The sequence below is a fragment of the Hemiscyllium ocellatum genome, unplaced genomic scaffold (genome assembly GCF_020745735.1).
Source record: "Hemiscyllium ocellatum isolate sHemOce1 unplaced genomic scaffold, sHemOce1.pat.X.cur. scaffold_3015_pat_ctg1, whole genome shotgun sequence".
NCBI lineage: Eukaryota > Metazoa > Chordata > Chondrichthyes > Orectolobiformes > Hemiscylliidae > Hemiscyllium > Hemiscyllium ocellatum.
In genome coordinates, this window is record NW_026868279.1 from 43,303 (window position 1) to 59,540 (window position 16,238).

The 16,238-nt window shown below is 52.7% G+C and overlaps 1 protein-coding gene across 1 annotated transcript in view; it reads left to right on the forward strand.

Annotated features, from left to right (window-relative positions):
- Positions 1 to 16,121, forward strand: part of LOC132812782 (MAP/microtubule affinity-regulating kinase 3-like) — a gene marked incomplete at its 5' end in the record, with an annotated part of 52,246 nt that extends 36,125 nt beyond the window's left edge. Inside the window, 4 exons of the mRNA XM_060823012.1 lie at positions 1,002 to 1,105; positions 3,216 to 3,476; positions 13,032 to 13,076; positions 15,305 to 16,121. Of these exons, the coding sequence (XP_060678995.1) occupies positions 1,002 to 1,105; positions 3,216 to 3,476; positions 13,032 to 13,076; positions 15,305 to 15,638 (744 nt within the window). The remainder of the gene's footprint in view (positions 1 to 1,001; positions 1,106 to 3,215; positions 3,477 to 13,031; positions 13,077 to 15,304) is intronic.
- Positions 16,122 to 16,238: the final 117 nt, after the last annotated feature.

Below are 16,238 nucleotides of genomic sequence, written 5' to 3' on the forward strand. Positions count from 1 at the left end.
TGCTCGGGGCAAAGGGCAAAGGGGAGAGAAACACAATGTTTATTTCCTGGCCACCTCTTGTGATTTGCTCGTTCCTTGAGATTATTCTGCTCGTTAATAGAGACTGGGATTCCCATCGAGTTACCCCCGACCCTTCGTTTTCTCTTTTCACTCATTAATGTCAGCGTCGAACCCAAACGTGACACACGCTTCACAAAACCGAAGGCTAATGCCAGAAATGTCGAATCCCCTGCCCCTCGGATGCTGCCTGACCTGCTGTGCTTTTCCAGCACCACACTCTCTCGACTCAGTGTAACTGCAGGAAGATATCCCTCTCTCTGAATTCGATGTCTCTTGCAATGAAGGCCAGTCTGCTATTGGCCTTCCTCCTCCTCACTTGCTGCACCTGTCTGTCTACTTTCACTGAGTGGTGTACATCCGAACCTCCCAATGAATCATGCACCAGAGCAGAAATTGCTGGAAAAACTCGGTGTCTCCTGGGGAGAGAGAGCGAGGGTTCATTTTTAAGGCTCTGCTTCGGAACTTTGCAAAACATATCCATCTCGATAATCCCCTTCCTTTCTGCTTTTCATACCAAAAATGTATAACTTCACGTTGGATTCCATCTGTTTGGATGGGGGGCATGGTGGCTCAGTGGTTAACACCGCTGCCTCCCAGTGCCAGGGACCCGGGTTCAAGCCCACCCTCAGGCAACTGACTGTGTGGAGTTTGCACATTCTCCCTGTGTCTGCGTGGGTTTCCTCCGGATGCTCCGGTTTCCTCCCACAGTCCAAAGGTGTGCTGGTTAGGGTGGATTGGCCGTGCTAAATTGCCCATATTGTCCAAGGATGTATAAGTTAGATGCATTAGTCAGGGTTAAATGTAATAGGGTAGGGGATTGGGTCTGGGTGGGATACTCTTCGGAGAGTCAGTGTGGACTTGTTGGGCCGAATGGCCTGTTTTATCACTGTAGGGATTCTATGATTCTAGATTGAAGTAACCTTCTCCATTTCGTTCGGCAGAACAATATCCCAGCCAGTGCCATGAGCAGGAGGAACACATACGTCTGCACTGACCGGACTCCCAATGACAGACAGTCCCTCCTTCAGAACGGGAAGGAGAACAGGTAATCACAGCTCAACTCTGCCTGTTCTCAGGTCAGTCGCCCGGGGCTCTGGCTTAACGGGAAATGTCAGTAAAGTTGTCATTGGCGCAGGACAACCAACACCCAAGGTATAAAATGTAATTGACCCTTCAGCCCAGTGGCTGTACAATTCAGCAGCTTCAGGCTTTCTGAATAGTCCCTGACCCTGTGTGGGAACACAGTCAATCACCCTTACCCTGCTGAATAAACCCTGACTCTGTACGGTTACACAGTGAGTGACCCTTATCCTGCTGAATAAACCCTGACTCTGTACGGTTACACAGTGAGTGACCCTTACCCTGCTGAATAAACCCTGACTCTGTACGGTTACACAGTGAGTGACCCTTACCCTGCTGAATAAACCCTGACTCTGTACGGTTACACAGTGAGTGACCCTTACCCTGCTGAATAAACCCTGACTCTGTACGGTTACACAGTGAGTGACCCTTACCCTGCTGAATAAACCCTGACTCTGTACGGTTACACAGTGAGTGACCCTTACCCTGCTGAATAAACCCTGACTCTGTACGGTTACACAGTGAGTGACCCTTACCCTGCTGAATAAACACTGACTCTGTACAGTTACACAGTGAGTGACCCTTACCCTGCTGAATAAACACTGACTCTGTACGGTTACACAGTGAGTGACCCTTATCCTGCTGAATAAACCCTGACTCTGTATGGTTACACAGTGAGTGACCCTTACCCTGCTGAATAAACCCTGACTCTGTACGGTTACACAGTGAGTGACCCTTATCCTGCTGAATAACACTGACTCTGTACGGTTACACAGTGAGTGACCCTTATCCTGCTGAATAACACTGACTCTGTACGGTTACACAGTGAGTGACCCTTACCCTGCTGAATAAACCCTGACTCTGTACGGTTACACAGTGAGTGACCCTTACCCTGCTGAATAAACACTGACTCTGTACGGTTACACAGTGAGTGACCCTTACCCTGCTGAATAAACCCTGACTCTGTACGGTTACACAGTGAGTGACCCTTATCCTGCTGAAAAACACTGACTCTGTACGGTTACACAGTGAGTGACCCTTACCCTGCTGAATAAACCCTGACTCTGTATGGTTACACAGTGAGTGACCCTTACCCTGCTGAATAAACCCTGACTCTGTACGGTTACACAGTGAGTGACCCTTACCCTGCTGAATAAACACTGACTCTGTACGGTTACACAGTGAGTGACCCTTACCCTGCTGAATAAACCCTGACTCTGTATGGTTACACAGTGAGTGACCCTTACCCTGCTGAATAAACCCTGACTCTGTATGGTTACACAGTGAGTGACCCTTACCCTGCTGAATAAACCCTGACTCTGTACGGTTACACAGTGAGTGGCCCTTACCCTGCTGAACAAACAGGGTTAACACTGCTGCCTCACAGTGCCAGGGACCTGGGTTCGAGTCCAGCCTCAGGTGACTGTCTGTGTTGAGTTTGCACATTCTCCCCGTGTCTGCATGGGTTTCCTCCAGGTGCTCAGGTTTCGAAAGATATGCAGGTTAGGGTGGATTGGCTGTGCTAAATTATCCCATAGTGTCCAGGGATGTGCCGGTTAGGGTGGATTGGCCGTGCTAAATTGTCCCATAGTGACCAGGGATGTGCAGGTAAGGGTGCATTAGTCTGGGGTAAGTGTAGAGTAATAGGGCAGGGGAACATGTCTGGGTGGGTTACTGTTCAGAGGGTTGGTGAGGACATGTTGGGCCAAAGGGTCTGTTTCCGCACGGTGGGGAATCTATGAAAAGATCCCCATTTGAGTTGATCAAGGTGTCCCCTTGCCCCAGAGTCTCCTTATGGTGTCACATTTCTCAGCTGCTCTTTGGATGCACCTGGGGATGTGCCAGGTGTTCTGTGAATGCAAGTTCTTGTTGCCCCATGGCAGCGCACTTGTAACCGTCAACTCCTCGGGGTGAGGGTCAGAGGTCACAGGGTCACCAGCGGAGCCCGGGTTCCTGACTTGTGAGCGCCGTTCTCTCTCCCTTCGACGTTGCTCTCCCTCTGTTGATGTTTTGTGTGTGTGTGTGTGTGTGCGTGCTTGTAACTTTCGTCCATTCCCCCCCACCCCCCTCAACAGCTCTGCGATGACCCGCACCACTCCAGCCTCGCCCTCCACCCACAGTATCGCGGCCTCCACCGACCGCACCCGGTTCCCGAGGGGCACCTCCAGCCGGAGCACCTTCCACGGGGGGCAGTTGAGGGACCGACGGGGGGCGGCTCAGAACAGCAGCTCACCCACCTCGCCCACCCTCTCGCCCGACGCCACGCCTTTGCCCCAAACCCGGAGCCGGGCCTCCTCGAACCTTTTCTCCAAACTCACCTCAAAGTTGACCAGAAGGTAAGAGGGGGAAGGGACTGGGGAGGGGCTGGGGGGGAGTGGGGCCAGGTCATGGTAGCAATGTCCAAGGAATGGCTTTGGGGGTTGGGTCAATGGGTGGGGTGGAAGGGGGGGGGGGGGGGGAGTGTGGGGTATGAGAGTGGGGGTGAGTGGTTGGGAGGGGTTGAGGTGCTTTTTCTCTCTCTCTCTGTCTCTCTTCCTCTGCCCCATTCCCCTCCAAGTGACGACTCCACCCCAGCCACCAGTCAGTCTTGCCACCCATCAACAATATGGCGACTGCGTTTACCTTTCACTTCATTCGTGGGATCAGGTCGGGACAGCGTATTTTGCCCCCAGAGGGCAGCTTAAGAGTCGACCCCGTCACTAGGGAGTCACATGTAGGACAGACCGGGTAAGGATGGCAGTCGAGAGGGAGTGGTGCTGGAAAAGCACAGCAGGTCAGGCAGCATCCGAGGAGCAGGAGAATCGACGTTTCAGGCAAAAGCCCTTCATCAGGAATGAAACGTCCATCCTCCTGCCCCTCGGACGCTGCCTGACCTGCTGCGCTTTTCCAGCACCACATTCTAGACTCTGATCTGCAGCATCTGCCGTCCTCACTTCTGCCTGGATTAGGAAGACAGATGCCACCCCTCCAGTAAAGGGTATGAGGGAACACAACTTACAACAGAATCTTTTTGACCCCCACCCCCTCCCCCAAAGAGCTGGGGCGCGTCGGCACCTCGGAGAATGTTATTTTTGCTTTTAGTAAATTCCCGTTTCGCCTTCTACAAGTTCCATTTTGTCGTTGGTTTGTAGTTTAGTCGTTAACGTTCGTTTCTGTTCAAAAGGGTATGTCCAATGTGGCTTTGGTCAAAGACGGGTTACTTTAGTAAAATTAAAATTAATTTGTCTGAATCTCATTGTCTGCAGATAGGAGGCCCCCAGCCATGGTGACTCCCCTCTATGGATTGCAATTGGCCAAAGTTGGTTGATATTCCTTCACGGGACGAGGCAAGACCAGCCCTCTGTGCCCCGTCCCTAATTGCCCTTGTAGTGCGTGGCTCGCTCATCAGGTTTCAGAGGAGACATTGGTCTGGAGTCACGTATAGACCCGACTTGAGTGAGGTTTCCTTTGTTAAGAGCTGTTAGTGAACCAGATTAGTGAACTCGTGATCATTGTCCTCACCATAGCAGGAAGAGCAGCAGGCCATTCAGCCCCTTCCAGCCTGTTCTGTGACCTAACTCAACAGACCTGCCTTTGGCCCATATTCCTTTGCTTCACAAAAAAAAGTATTTCTCTCAGATTTTAAATTTAACAACTGATCCAGCGCCCGCTGCTGTTTGTGGAAGGGAGTTCCAACCATCTCCCACCCTTTGTGGATCAAAGTGCTTCCTGACATCTCTCCTGAACGGTCTGGCCCTCGTTCTCAGACTATCCCCCTCGTTCTAGACTCCCCAACCAGTGGAAATAGTTTATCTTTATCTACCCTGTCTTTTCCTGTTGATCGAGTCTTAGAGATGTACAGCACAGAAGCAGACTGTACGGCCTAACTCGTCCGTACTGACCAGATATCCTAAATTAATCTAATCCCGTTTGCCCATATCCCTCTAAACCCTTCCTATTCACATACCCATCCAGATGCCTTTTAAATGTTGTAATTGTACCAGCCTCCACCACTTCCTCTGGCAGCTCATTCCATACACGTACCACCCGCTGTGTGAAAATGTTGTTCCTTAGGGCCCCTCTCACTCTAAACCTATGCCCTCTAGTTCTGGACTCACCCACCCCAGGGAAAAGACTTTGTCTATTTATCCGATCCATGCCCCTCATGATATTGTAAACCTCTATAAGGTCACCCCTCAGCCTCCGACGCTCCAGGGAAAACAGCTCCAGCCTATTCAAGTTCTCTCTATAAATATCTTAAAGACTTTGATTGGATCATCCCTTAACCTTCTAAATGAAACAGGCCTCATTAGTGTAATCTCATAATTTAAGATTTGGAGATGCCGGTGTTGGACTGGGGTGGACAAAGTTAAAAATCACACCACACCAGGGTATGGTCCAACAGGTTTAATTGGAAGCACTAGCTTTCGGAGCGACGCTCCTTCATCAGGTGATTGTGGAAGGCTCAATCGTAACACAGAATTTATAGCACTATCACCTGATGAAGGAGCGTCACTCCGAAAGCTAGTGCCTCCAATTAAACCTGTTGGACTATAACCTGATGTTGTGTGATTTTTAACCTCATAATTTAACCTCTCGAGGTCCGGATATTATTCTTGTAACCCGTCACTGAGATTAGCTTCCAAATCCAGATTTGTGAATTTATTTTTAAGTTCTGTCAGTCTGCTTTGAATCCATAACCGCCCTCAGGGATCACCCTGGGCCTCTGGATTATGAGACCACTACACGATCATTTCCCCCAACGACCTACAGTGGACCTTTCCCTTAGAAACTCCACAGAAACTGGTAACCCCTCACCCTTGATTTACCGGTGGAGAGTCCCTGATGCTGATAGGGCTCCCTCAGAACCATGTCTCAGAGTGAGCAGAAGCCCTACTATTCCTGTTTGAGGGGGGAAGATCAAATTGAGGTATTCCAGATGATAAAAGGTGTGGATAAATAGGCATGGAGCAGATGCCTCCTCTCACGGAGCATTCTCGGACAAGAGGGCATAGTCTTCGGATAAGGGGTAGCAAATTTAAAACTACTTCTCCCAAAGGCTTGAGAACCTGTGGAACTGCCCCCCCAAAGTAAGGTGGATGCTGGGACAGCGAGTAATTTTAAGGAGGAGTTAGACCTAGTTTTAATTGGTCATGGGTTGAGGGGCTATGGAGAGAAGGCGGGAAAATGGGGGTAAGGAGCACGTCAGCCATGGCGGGGCAGACTCGACGGGCCGAATGGTCACATTCCGCTCCTGTTTCTTGTGAACTTATGTTCGTGTCTGTCAGCCAGGGCTCCCCGATTGGACCAGCTTCCATCGGGGAGCTCCAATTCTGAGAGGCCCACCTGGCCGATCCCATTCCGGTCGCTACAGACTGAGGCTGCAGGGCCAGGGTAGGCTCGGGTTCCCTCGAGGAAGGAGTGGGCATCGCGGGGGGGGGGGGGGGTCCTCCCGCGTGTGAGTCCCGGGGTGGGGAAAGCTGAGTCAGTTTGCGATCCGCCTCGATCACGCAACATTCGTGTCTGCGAGTGAAACCGGTCGGAGGGAAGGGGAAGGGGGAGGGGCTTGCGACATTGAGTGGGGGTCCCCTAACTTGGAATGAGAACAATGATGTGTCGCTGTTCAAACAGAGTCAGGAGACACTCCATTGTGAGGAGAAAGGGGAGCTAGAGAAGGCACGACGCCTCAAAATGGCCTCCCAGTGCACTTCCGTGTGTCGCTCTTGTGTCACAGTGGTAGTGCCCCTACCTCTGAGTTATGAGGAGAGGTCGGCCCAAGACAGAATTTTATTTCTTGGAACGTTGGGGAACAGGGGGCTGACACTGAGGCTCAGTGGTTAGCGCTGCTGCCTCACAGCGCCAGAGACCCGGGTTCAATTCCACCCTCGGGCGACTGTCTGTGTGGAGTTTGCACGTTCTCTCCATGTCTGAGTGGATTTCCTCTGGATGCCCCCGTTTCTTTCCACAGTCCAAAGATGTGCAGGTTAGGGTGGATTGGCCATGCTAAATTGTCCCGTGGTGTCCAGGGATGTGCAGGTTAGGGTGGATTGGCTGTGCTAAATTATCCCATATTGTCAGGGATGTACAGGTTAGGGTGGATTGGCCGTGCTAAATTACCCCATAGTATCCAGGGATGTGCAGGTTAGGGTGGATTGGCCGTGCTAAATTGTCCCATAGTGCCCAGGGATGTGCAGGTTAGGGTGGATTGGCCATGCTAAATTGTCCCATAGTGTCCAGGGATGTGCAGGTTAGGGTCGATTGGCCGTGCTAAATTGTCCCATAGTGTTCAGGGATGTGCAGGTTAGGGTGGATTGGCCGTGCTAAATTGTCCCATAGTGTTCAGGGATGTGCAGGTTAGGGTGGATTGGCCGTGCTAAATTGTCCCATAGTGTTCAGGGATATGCAGGTTATGTGCATTAGTCAGACGGAAATACAGAGTCATAGGGTAGGGGAATAGGTCTGGGTGGGTTACTCTTTGGAGGGTCGGTTTGGACGTGTTGGGACAAAGGGTCAGTTTCCACACTGTAGGGATTTTATGATTCTTGTTGAGGTGTATAAAATCATAGATAGGATGAATACTGATAATCCTTTTTTCCCCAGGGATGTGGAATTGTAAACTAGAGGAAATAGGTTTAAAGTGACGGGGGAGGAGGGGAGACTTTAAAAAGGACCTGAGGGGCAACTTTTTCACACAGAGGGTGGTACGTGTATGGAATGAGCTGCAGAGGAAGTGGTGGAGGCTGGTACAATTACAGCATTTAAAAGGCATCTGGATGGGTATATGAATAGGGGGGGATATGGACCAAAAGTGGGCAATTGGAACCAGCTGAGTGGGCACCAGGGTCGACATGGACCAGTGAGGGCCGAAGGGCCTGTTTCCACCCCTCAGTTACTCTAACTCTGAGCCAAGAGACGCGAGACTTACTGGGGGATGTGTTTAACAAACAGAGAGTATCTGAGCTTGCCCAAGGCGTTCAGGGATGTGTCGGTTAGGTGCATTAGTGAGGGGTAAATGTAGAGCAATAGGGGAATGGGTCTGGGTGGGTTACGTTTTGGAGGGACTTGTTGGGCCGAATGGCCAGTTTCTAAGTATTCCAAGCTTCTGTTTGCGAGAGAGAGAGAGAGAGAGAAAAACACCTAGGAGGCTGATAAAAGGGGTATCGTAAGTATTTCTGTGATCATTTACCTCACAGTTTCATGTTCTCTGGAGAGGGCAATATCTGAGGCACCAGTGAGGAAGGCGATATTTCTTTGAGGGGAGTGGTGGGAGTGGGGTCTGGGGGGAGGGGGAAACGAGACAAAACTTCTCGCTCTTGTTTGCTTCTGCTTCCTGCTATCTAACTTTTGCCTCTTGTCTTTCCTTCTGTAGGGTCACTATTGACCCATCTAAACGGCAGGGTGCCAACAAAAGTGTACCAGGCAATCTCCTCCCCCAGGGACCCAAGACTGTTAGTAAGTCTTCCTCCATCACCCTCTCATCCGGCGGCCAATCCTGGAGGAGGTGACCGGGACACGTAGCCGAGTGGTCACCAGGGCAACATTTGGAGCTTGGAGGGGGCAGGGGTAGGGAATGGGGACATGGTGTAGAGAGGACGGGGAGTGGGGGAAGCCTGGGTGGGGGAGGGGGTGAGAAACTGAAAGCCACTGGGACTGGGGGCAAAGGGGTGTGAGATGGGTGGGGGTCACCCCGGGTCCCGGCAGTTAAGGAAAGCCACCTTGTGCCAGGGAGGTTACTCCGAAACGGTCCATGCCGTAGGGTTAGGGGGTCACCTCTTGGTTATCTCAAAGTTATCTGATTGGGTGGGGTTATTTTTGCGGAGGGGGGAGGGGTGGAGCTGTCTACAACTGAACCCTGTCACTCCATTGGCTAGAGACACAGGCACCTCACTTTGAGAGGAAGGGAGCCAGAGGCAGTCTCCAGAGAGGGAGATACGTCTAAGTGTGGGCGGGGTCGAGGGTCAAAGGGCAGAAGCTTGACCCTTGCACCAAACCCACACTCTGCGCTGTAAATGGGGAAGGCCTCTCTCTTCTACTTCCTGGTGCTACCAAGGGAGCAGTCTGAAACACTCAGTACACCGAGTGCCCTGAATGGAGTGGACATGGAGAAGATGTTTCTCCTCATAGGGGAGACTAGGACCTGAGGGCACAGCCTCAAGGTCAAGGGGTGACCCTTTAGAACTGAGATGATGAGGAATTTGTTCAGCGAGAGGGTGGGGAATCAGTGTGACTCATTGCAGAGAGCGTTGGAGGGCAAGCCATTGAGTGTCTTTAAGACAGAGATGGATAGGTTCTCAATTGGTCAGGAGGAGATGATGAGAACGGGGTTGAGAGACACGTCAGCCATGATCTAGTGGCAGTGCGGACTGGATGGGCCGAATGGCCTCACTCTGTTCCTATATCACGTGGTCTTAAACCCCTCCCAGACTGGCCCAGAGATTTATGGGTCACAGATTTTCGTCTCCATGTCCTGGGCCCAGTGGGTATCTGGGAAAATAATCTCTAACTCGTGGAGACTCCCCGGGCGACCCTTGGAGTAGGGTGGGGGAAGGGTGGTTACCAACCACTACTGAGGAATGGGAGGGGTGGGATGGGGCCTGGGACTGGGTGGTTCCCTTGTTCCTGATTCTGGGGGTGTCTCAGGCTGGTGAGGGTGAAGGGGTAGAGAGGGCAGCCTCTCCTGTGTCCCCTCCTCCCACCTTCTGGACGCCACTGTTTTTTCTTCTCTTCCCTCTTTTTTTCTGTCCTCCTTGCATCTCGTGCTGCTGACAGGCTCCTGGCCTAGAGTCTGACCAGCTCCCTCTGCTCCTGAGCAAACTAATCTCTCGTGTTTCACGCTGTGGAGTCAACCCAAATGGCGCTGACGTTCACTGGGGCGACGTGGGCGTCGCTGGCTGGACAAGGCATTTATCACCCTGTCCCTAATTGCCCCCTTGAGAAGGTGGGGGAGGTGAGCTGCCTTCTTGAACCGCTGCAATCCATGTGCTGTGGGTTGACCCACAATGCCCTGAGGGAGGGAATTCCGGGATTTTGACCCAACGATACTGAAGGAACGGTGATGTATTTCCAAGTCAGGATGGTGAGTGGAGGGGAACCTGCAGGGGGTGGTGTTTCCATGTATCTGCTGCCCTTGTCCTTCTAGATGGAAGTGGCCGTGGGTTTGGAAGGTGCTGCCTGAGAATCTTTGGTGAATTCTTGCAGGGCATCTTGTAGATGGTACACACTGTTGCTATTGAGCATCGGTGGTGGGGGGGGAAGTGAATGTTTGTGGATGTGATGCCAATCAAGTGGGGGCTGCTTTGTCCTGGATGGCGTTGAGTTTCTTGAGGGTTGTTGGAGCTGTCCCCCATCCAGGGGCAAGTGGGGAGTATTCCCTCACCCTCCTGACTTGTGCCTTGTAGATGGTGGACAGGCTTTGGGGAGTCAGGAGGGGAGTTACTCACTGCAGTACTCCGAGCCTGTGATCTGCAGAGGTTTCACATTTGTGTAGCACCTTTCAAAACCTCCCTGAGGGCCAGTGACTTACTCCTTTGGAAGTGTGGTCAATGCTGGAGGGTAGGAGCCAGGATTGACCAGTCCATGTGTAGTAAACTCCCACGGACAGTCATCAGAGAGTGACCTGACCATTGGGTGTTAGCTGTGAGACACGGTTGTTTCCATCAATGTGTACCGCGTGAGAAGCCAGTGCTGATTGGCCAGAGTCCACTTGTAACCAGAGTCCACCTGCCAAGCATATCCCCTACTTCTCTCGCGGTAGACATTGATGGTCCCTTTGAGCTTTGGCACTCTTGCAATGCGGTCCTGATGCGGGCAATACAGGAAGCTCAAGACTGGGCGAAACCAAAGAGGCTCCAAATCTGAATTCCAATTGGAAGGTAACGGAAACAGTCCACAGGCCGGGCAGCATCTGTGGAGAGCGAAGCAGGCCTCTCGTGTTTCGATTTGGAACTTCCACCTCTGTCACCCCATTCAGGCTGGCGTGCCCAGGCAGTGGTGGCAGGGTGGCATCCCAAGCATGGGTTGGGGGGATAGGCAACAGCCTAGAGACTGTCCACTGAACCCCGAAGCGCCCCCACTCCCATCCGCCCAACCTGTCGAGGATTTTTTGTCATGCACTCCATCAGGACACATGCAAGAATATCAAATCTGAAAGAGAGCAACAATTTATAGTACACAAACACTGGGATCTTGCTGTGCACCAGTTGGTGCACCCGCCCCCCCCCCCCCCGCCTGATATTACAATTTCACTGGACCTCATTTCTCCTGGTCAAAGTGTAGACTTCCTGTCAGGACAGCATTGCAAGATTGTGGTAAAAACAATGACTGCAGATGCTGGAAACCAGATTCTGGATCAGTGATGCTGGAAGAGCACAGCAGGTCAGGCAGCATCCAACGAGCAGCGAAATCGACGTTTCGGGCAAAAGCCCTTCATCAGGAATAAAGGCAGAGAGCCTGAAGCGTGGAGAGATAAGCTAGAGGAGGGTGGGGGTGGGGAGAAAGTAGCATTGAGTACAATGGGTGAGTGGGGGAGGGGATGGAAGTGATAGGTCAGGGAGGAGAGGGTGGAGTGGATAGGTGGAAAAGGAGCTAGACAGGTCGGACAAGTCTGGACAAGTCATGGGGACAGTGCTGAGCTGGAAGTTTGAAACTAGGGTGAGGTGGGGGGAAGGAGAAATGGGGAACTGTTGAAGTCCACATTGATGCCCTGAGGTTGAAGTGTTCCGAGGTGGAAGATGAGGCGTTCTTCCTCCAGGCGTCTGGTGGTGAGGGAGCGGCGGTGAAGGAGGCCCAGGACCTCCATGTCCTCGGCAGAGTGGGAGGGCGAGTTGAAATGTTGGGCCACGGGGCGGTGTGGTTGATGGGCCGAAGGGCCTGTTTCCACACTGTAAGTAATCTAATCTAAACCCCTCACACGGTATAAATTGGTGCTCCCTTTTAGCTTTGGCACTCTTGCAATGCTGTCCTGATGCAGGCAATACAGGAAGCTCCAACAGTCTACACTTGGTCCTTCAGCATCGCTGTGAGGTCACAGTAAATCGGAAAAGGGGGAGGGGCAGCCACTTGGGTGCACAGAAAGATCCCACAAACCGCCTTCTGTTGCTCGTATCCAAAATACTGAGCAGCTTCTGCCGGAAGATCTCCTCCGTTGCTGTGTGGAGTCTTGGCAGCAGCATCTTTTATATCTGTTCGAGAGGGCAGGGGACGGGGGGGTGCCATCATTGAAGGGCTCCTCTGAAAGATGCCACCTAGAACAGGGCAGGGCTGCCTTGGTGCCACGTTGGCCTGGATGGCTGTGAAGTCAAGGTGGGCACTGTCTGAGCATCCCATATCAGGACAGCATTGCAAGAGTGCCAAAGCTGAAAGGGAGCAACAATTTATAATGCGCGAACAATGAGTGCTGATTGGTTGGTAGGTGGAGTCTGGTTATAAGCGGACTCTTCTCCCAATCAGCACCCACTTCTCACACAATATAAATTATTGTTCCCTTTTGAGATTGGGCACTCTTGCAATGCTGTCCTGATGAGGACTTATTCTTTGGATTGAGCCCATGGCCTTCTGACTCAACGGTTCCAACCAGTTTGGCAACCATTTTTGCCTGGTGGGGGTGGCTGAAACGAATGGCACAACGACGAGGGGGGATAGGGTCGACAGGCGAGGGTGGGGAGGAATGGGAGGGACACCTGACGCTATGTGCAAAGATGGAGTGTGGGAGGAGCATCAGTCCCAGCATGGATAGGTCGGGCTGAATGGCCAGTTTCGGTGCTGCAGACCCTCAGTGAGGACCCTCACATGGAGTTGGTCCATCCATCCCAACGAGCAGCTGTTGGGATCTCTCCCCCCCACCCCCACCCCCACCCCCAACCCTGCTGGTTACCGTGGTTACTAATTTCCGATTGTCTCTTTTTCTCGTTGAGGGTCGCAGACGAACCTGAGAGAAACTGGAGATCTGAGGTCACAAGGTGAGGAGCGGGCGGGCGGGCGGTCGGTCACGTTAACCGTGGGCGTGTACTCGGGGCATGTGTCAACGGTGACCACTGCCGAGCGGGGTGGGGGAGGGAGAGGGTTACAGCAAGGCCAGAGGGAGAAGCAATGGTCACTTCACCAGGTGCTGCTTGGTTGGACAGTGTAGAGGGAGCTTTACTCTGTATCTAACCCCATGCTGCCCCTGTCCTGGGATTGTTTGTTGGGGACCATGTAGAGGGAGCTTTACTCTGTATCTAACCCCGTGCTGTCCCTGTGCTGGGGGTGTTTGATGGGGACAGTGTAGAGGGAGCTTTACTCTGTATCTAACCCCATGCTGTCCCTGTCCTGGGTGTGTGTGTTGGGGACAGTGTAGAGGAGCTTTACTCTGTATCTAACCCCGTGCTGTCCCAGTCCTGGGAGTGTTTGATGGGGGACAGTGTAGAGGGAGCTTTACTCTGTATCTAACCCTGTGCTGTCCCTGTCCTGGGAATGTTTGTTGGGGACAGTGTAGAGGGAGATTTACTCTGTATCTAACCCCGTGATGTCCCTGTCCTGGGGGTGTTTGATGAGGACATTGTAGAGAAAGCTTTACTCTGTATCTAACCCCATGCTGTCCCTGTCCTGGGAGTGTTTGATGGGGACAGTGTAGAGGGAGTTTTACTCTGTATCTAACCCTGTGCTGTCCCTGTCCTGGGGGTGTTTGATGAGGACATTGTAGAGGAAGCTTTACTCTGTATCTAACCCCATGCTGCCCCTGTCCTGGGAGTGTTTGATGGGGACAGTGTAGAGGGAGCTTTACTCTGTATCTAACCCTGTGCTGTCCCTGTCCTGGGAGTGTTTGATGGGGGACAGTGTAAAGGGAGTTTTACTCTGTACCTAACCCCGTGCTGTCCCTGTCCTGGGAGTGTTTGATGGGGGACAGTGTAGAGGGAGCTTTACTCTGTATCTAACTCCGTGCTGTCCCTGTCCTGGGAGTGTTTGATGGGGATAGTGTAGAGGAAACTTTACTCTGTATCTAACCCTGTGCTGTCCCTGTCCTGGGAATGTTTGTTGGGGACAGTGTAGAGGGAGATTTACTCTGTATCTAACCCCGTGATGTCCCTGTCCTGGGGGTGTTTGATGAGGACATTGTAGAGAAAGCTTTACTCTGTATCTAACCCCATGCTGTCCCTGTCCTGGGAGTGTTTGATGGGGACAGTGTAGAGGGAGTTTTACTCTGTATCTAACCCTGTGCTGTCCCTGTCCTGGGGTGTTTGATGAGGACATTGTAGAGGAAGCTTTACTCTGTATCTAACCCCATGCTGCCCCTGTCCTGGGAGTGTTTGATGGGGACAGTGTAGAGGGAGCTTTACTCTGTATCTAACCCTGTGCTGTCCCTGTCCTGGGAGTGTTTGATGGGGGACAGTGTAAAGGGAGTTTTACTCTGTACCTAACCCCGTGCTGTCCCTGTCCTGGGAGTGTTTGATGGGGGACAGTGTAGAGGGAGTTTTACTCTGTATCTAACCCCGTGCTGTCCCTCTCCTGGGAGTGTTTGATGGGGGACAGTGTAGAGGGAGCTTTACTCTGTATCTAACCCCGTGCTGTCCCTCTCCTGGGAGTGTTTGATGGGGGACAGTGTAGAGGGAGCTTTACTCTGTATCTAACCCCGTGCTGTCCCTCTCCTGGGAGTGTTTGTTGGGGACAGTGTAGAGGGAGCTTTACTCTGTATCTAACCCTGTGCTGTCCCTCTCCTGGGAGTGTTTGATGGGGACAGTGTAGAGGGAGCTATACTCTGTACCTAATCCCGTGCTGTCCCTGTCCTGGGAGTGTTTGATGAGGACAGTGTAGAGGGAGGTTTACTCTGTTGAGGGAACCTTACCTTCAGTTCCGAAGAGTCAGACGGGCCTCTCTGTCTAGGCCGAGCTGGCCCAGATGAGCGTACGATCCTGCTGAAGGCAGTGTGACATGCAACATCACTGTGGCCGGTTCCCAGGTTGGGAAGACTTGGGGCTGAGTGGGTTGGAGACGGTGGGTCAGACCACTGCCCCCTCGTCTCTCGGAGGGAGCTGTTGGCTGTATCCGGGTGGAGGTGCCCATACACTTCAGGGGTAGGGGGGCAACGTAAAAGGTGGGCGCAGCAGAGCGATGCAGTAGTGGGCGTGGTGGCTGGCCGGAGGCTGTGGTGACCACAGGATGGAACTGATTGGCGCCTGTGTTCTCGTTTTTTTTTGTCCCTCTCGCTCAGTTGCAATGTATCTTGGAATCAGAAAGAAACCAAACCCCGGACGATCCGACTTACCTGGAATATAAAGATCACCAGTTCACAGGACCCGCGGGAGATGATTAACCTGATCTGTAAGGTCCTGGCAAAGAATGGCTGTGTGTATCAGCAACACGAACCTTTCCTCTTAGCGTGTTCCCACGGCAGAGAGGCCAGTGAACACTTTGTCCAGTGGGAGATCGAGGTGTGTCGGCTGCCGAGTCTCTCCGTCAACGGCGTGCGCTTCAAGAGGACGTCGGGAACTTTCTTATCCTTTCGGAACATTGTGACCAAAATCACCAGTGAATTAAAGCTCTAGGGCCCCCAGGGCGACCGTTCACCCCCACCCCTCCCCCAAAAAACACCCACCGGCGAGGGGGGAGATTTCCGTCTCCGTCTGTAACGTTTCCCCCACTCCAGCCCACCAACTTTTTTACCCCCCAACCCCGGCATCGAGCGGCAAACGGAACGTTCCTTTCCCCGTGTCTCAGCCTCCAGGATTCCGTGACAGGGTCATAGGTGAGGCACCCCACCGACCCCCCCACCCCAGAACAGTCAGTCTTTTCCAGCTGTCAGTGGCTTCCATTTCTGATCTCCCCCACCCCCACCTAACCACCACCATCAGGGGCAGGACGGCTGACCCGTTTCCCCTCCCCTCATTCCCCACCGTCAGGGGCAGGACGGGTGAAATGGATTCCCTCCCACCCACCCACCCCCAGCTCTTGCAGGAATCTGGGTTCAGTTTAGTTCCTGACCCTCACACCTTGGGGGGGGGGGGGGGTGGTTTGTGTAAATGAGGAGAGGGTGGGTGAGAGGGAGGAGTTAGAGAGAGGGGGAGAGGGAGAGAGATGGAGGGGAGGGGGAGGGGGAGAGAGATGGAGGGGAGGGGGAGAGAGATGGAGAGGAAGAGGGAGAGAGA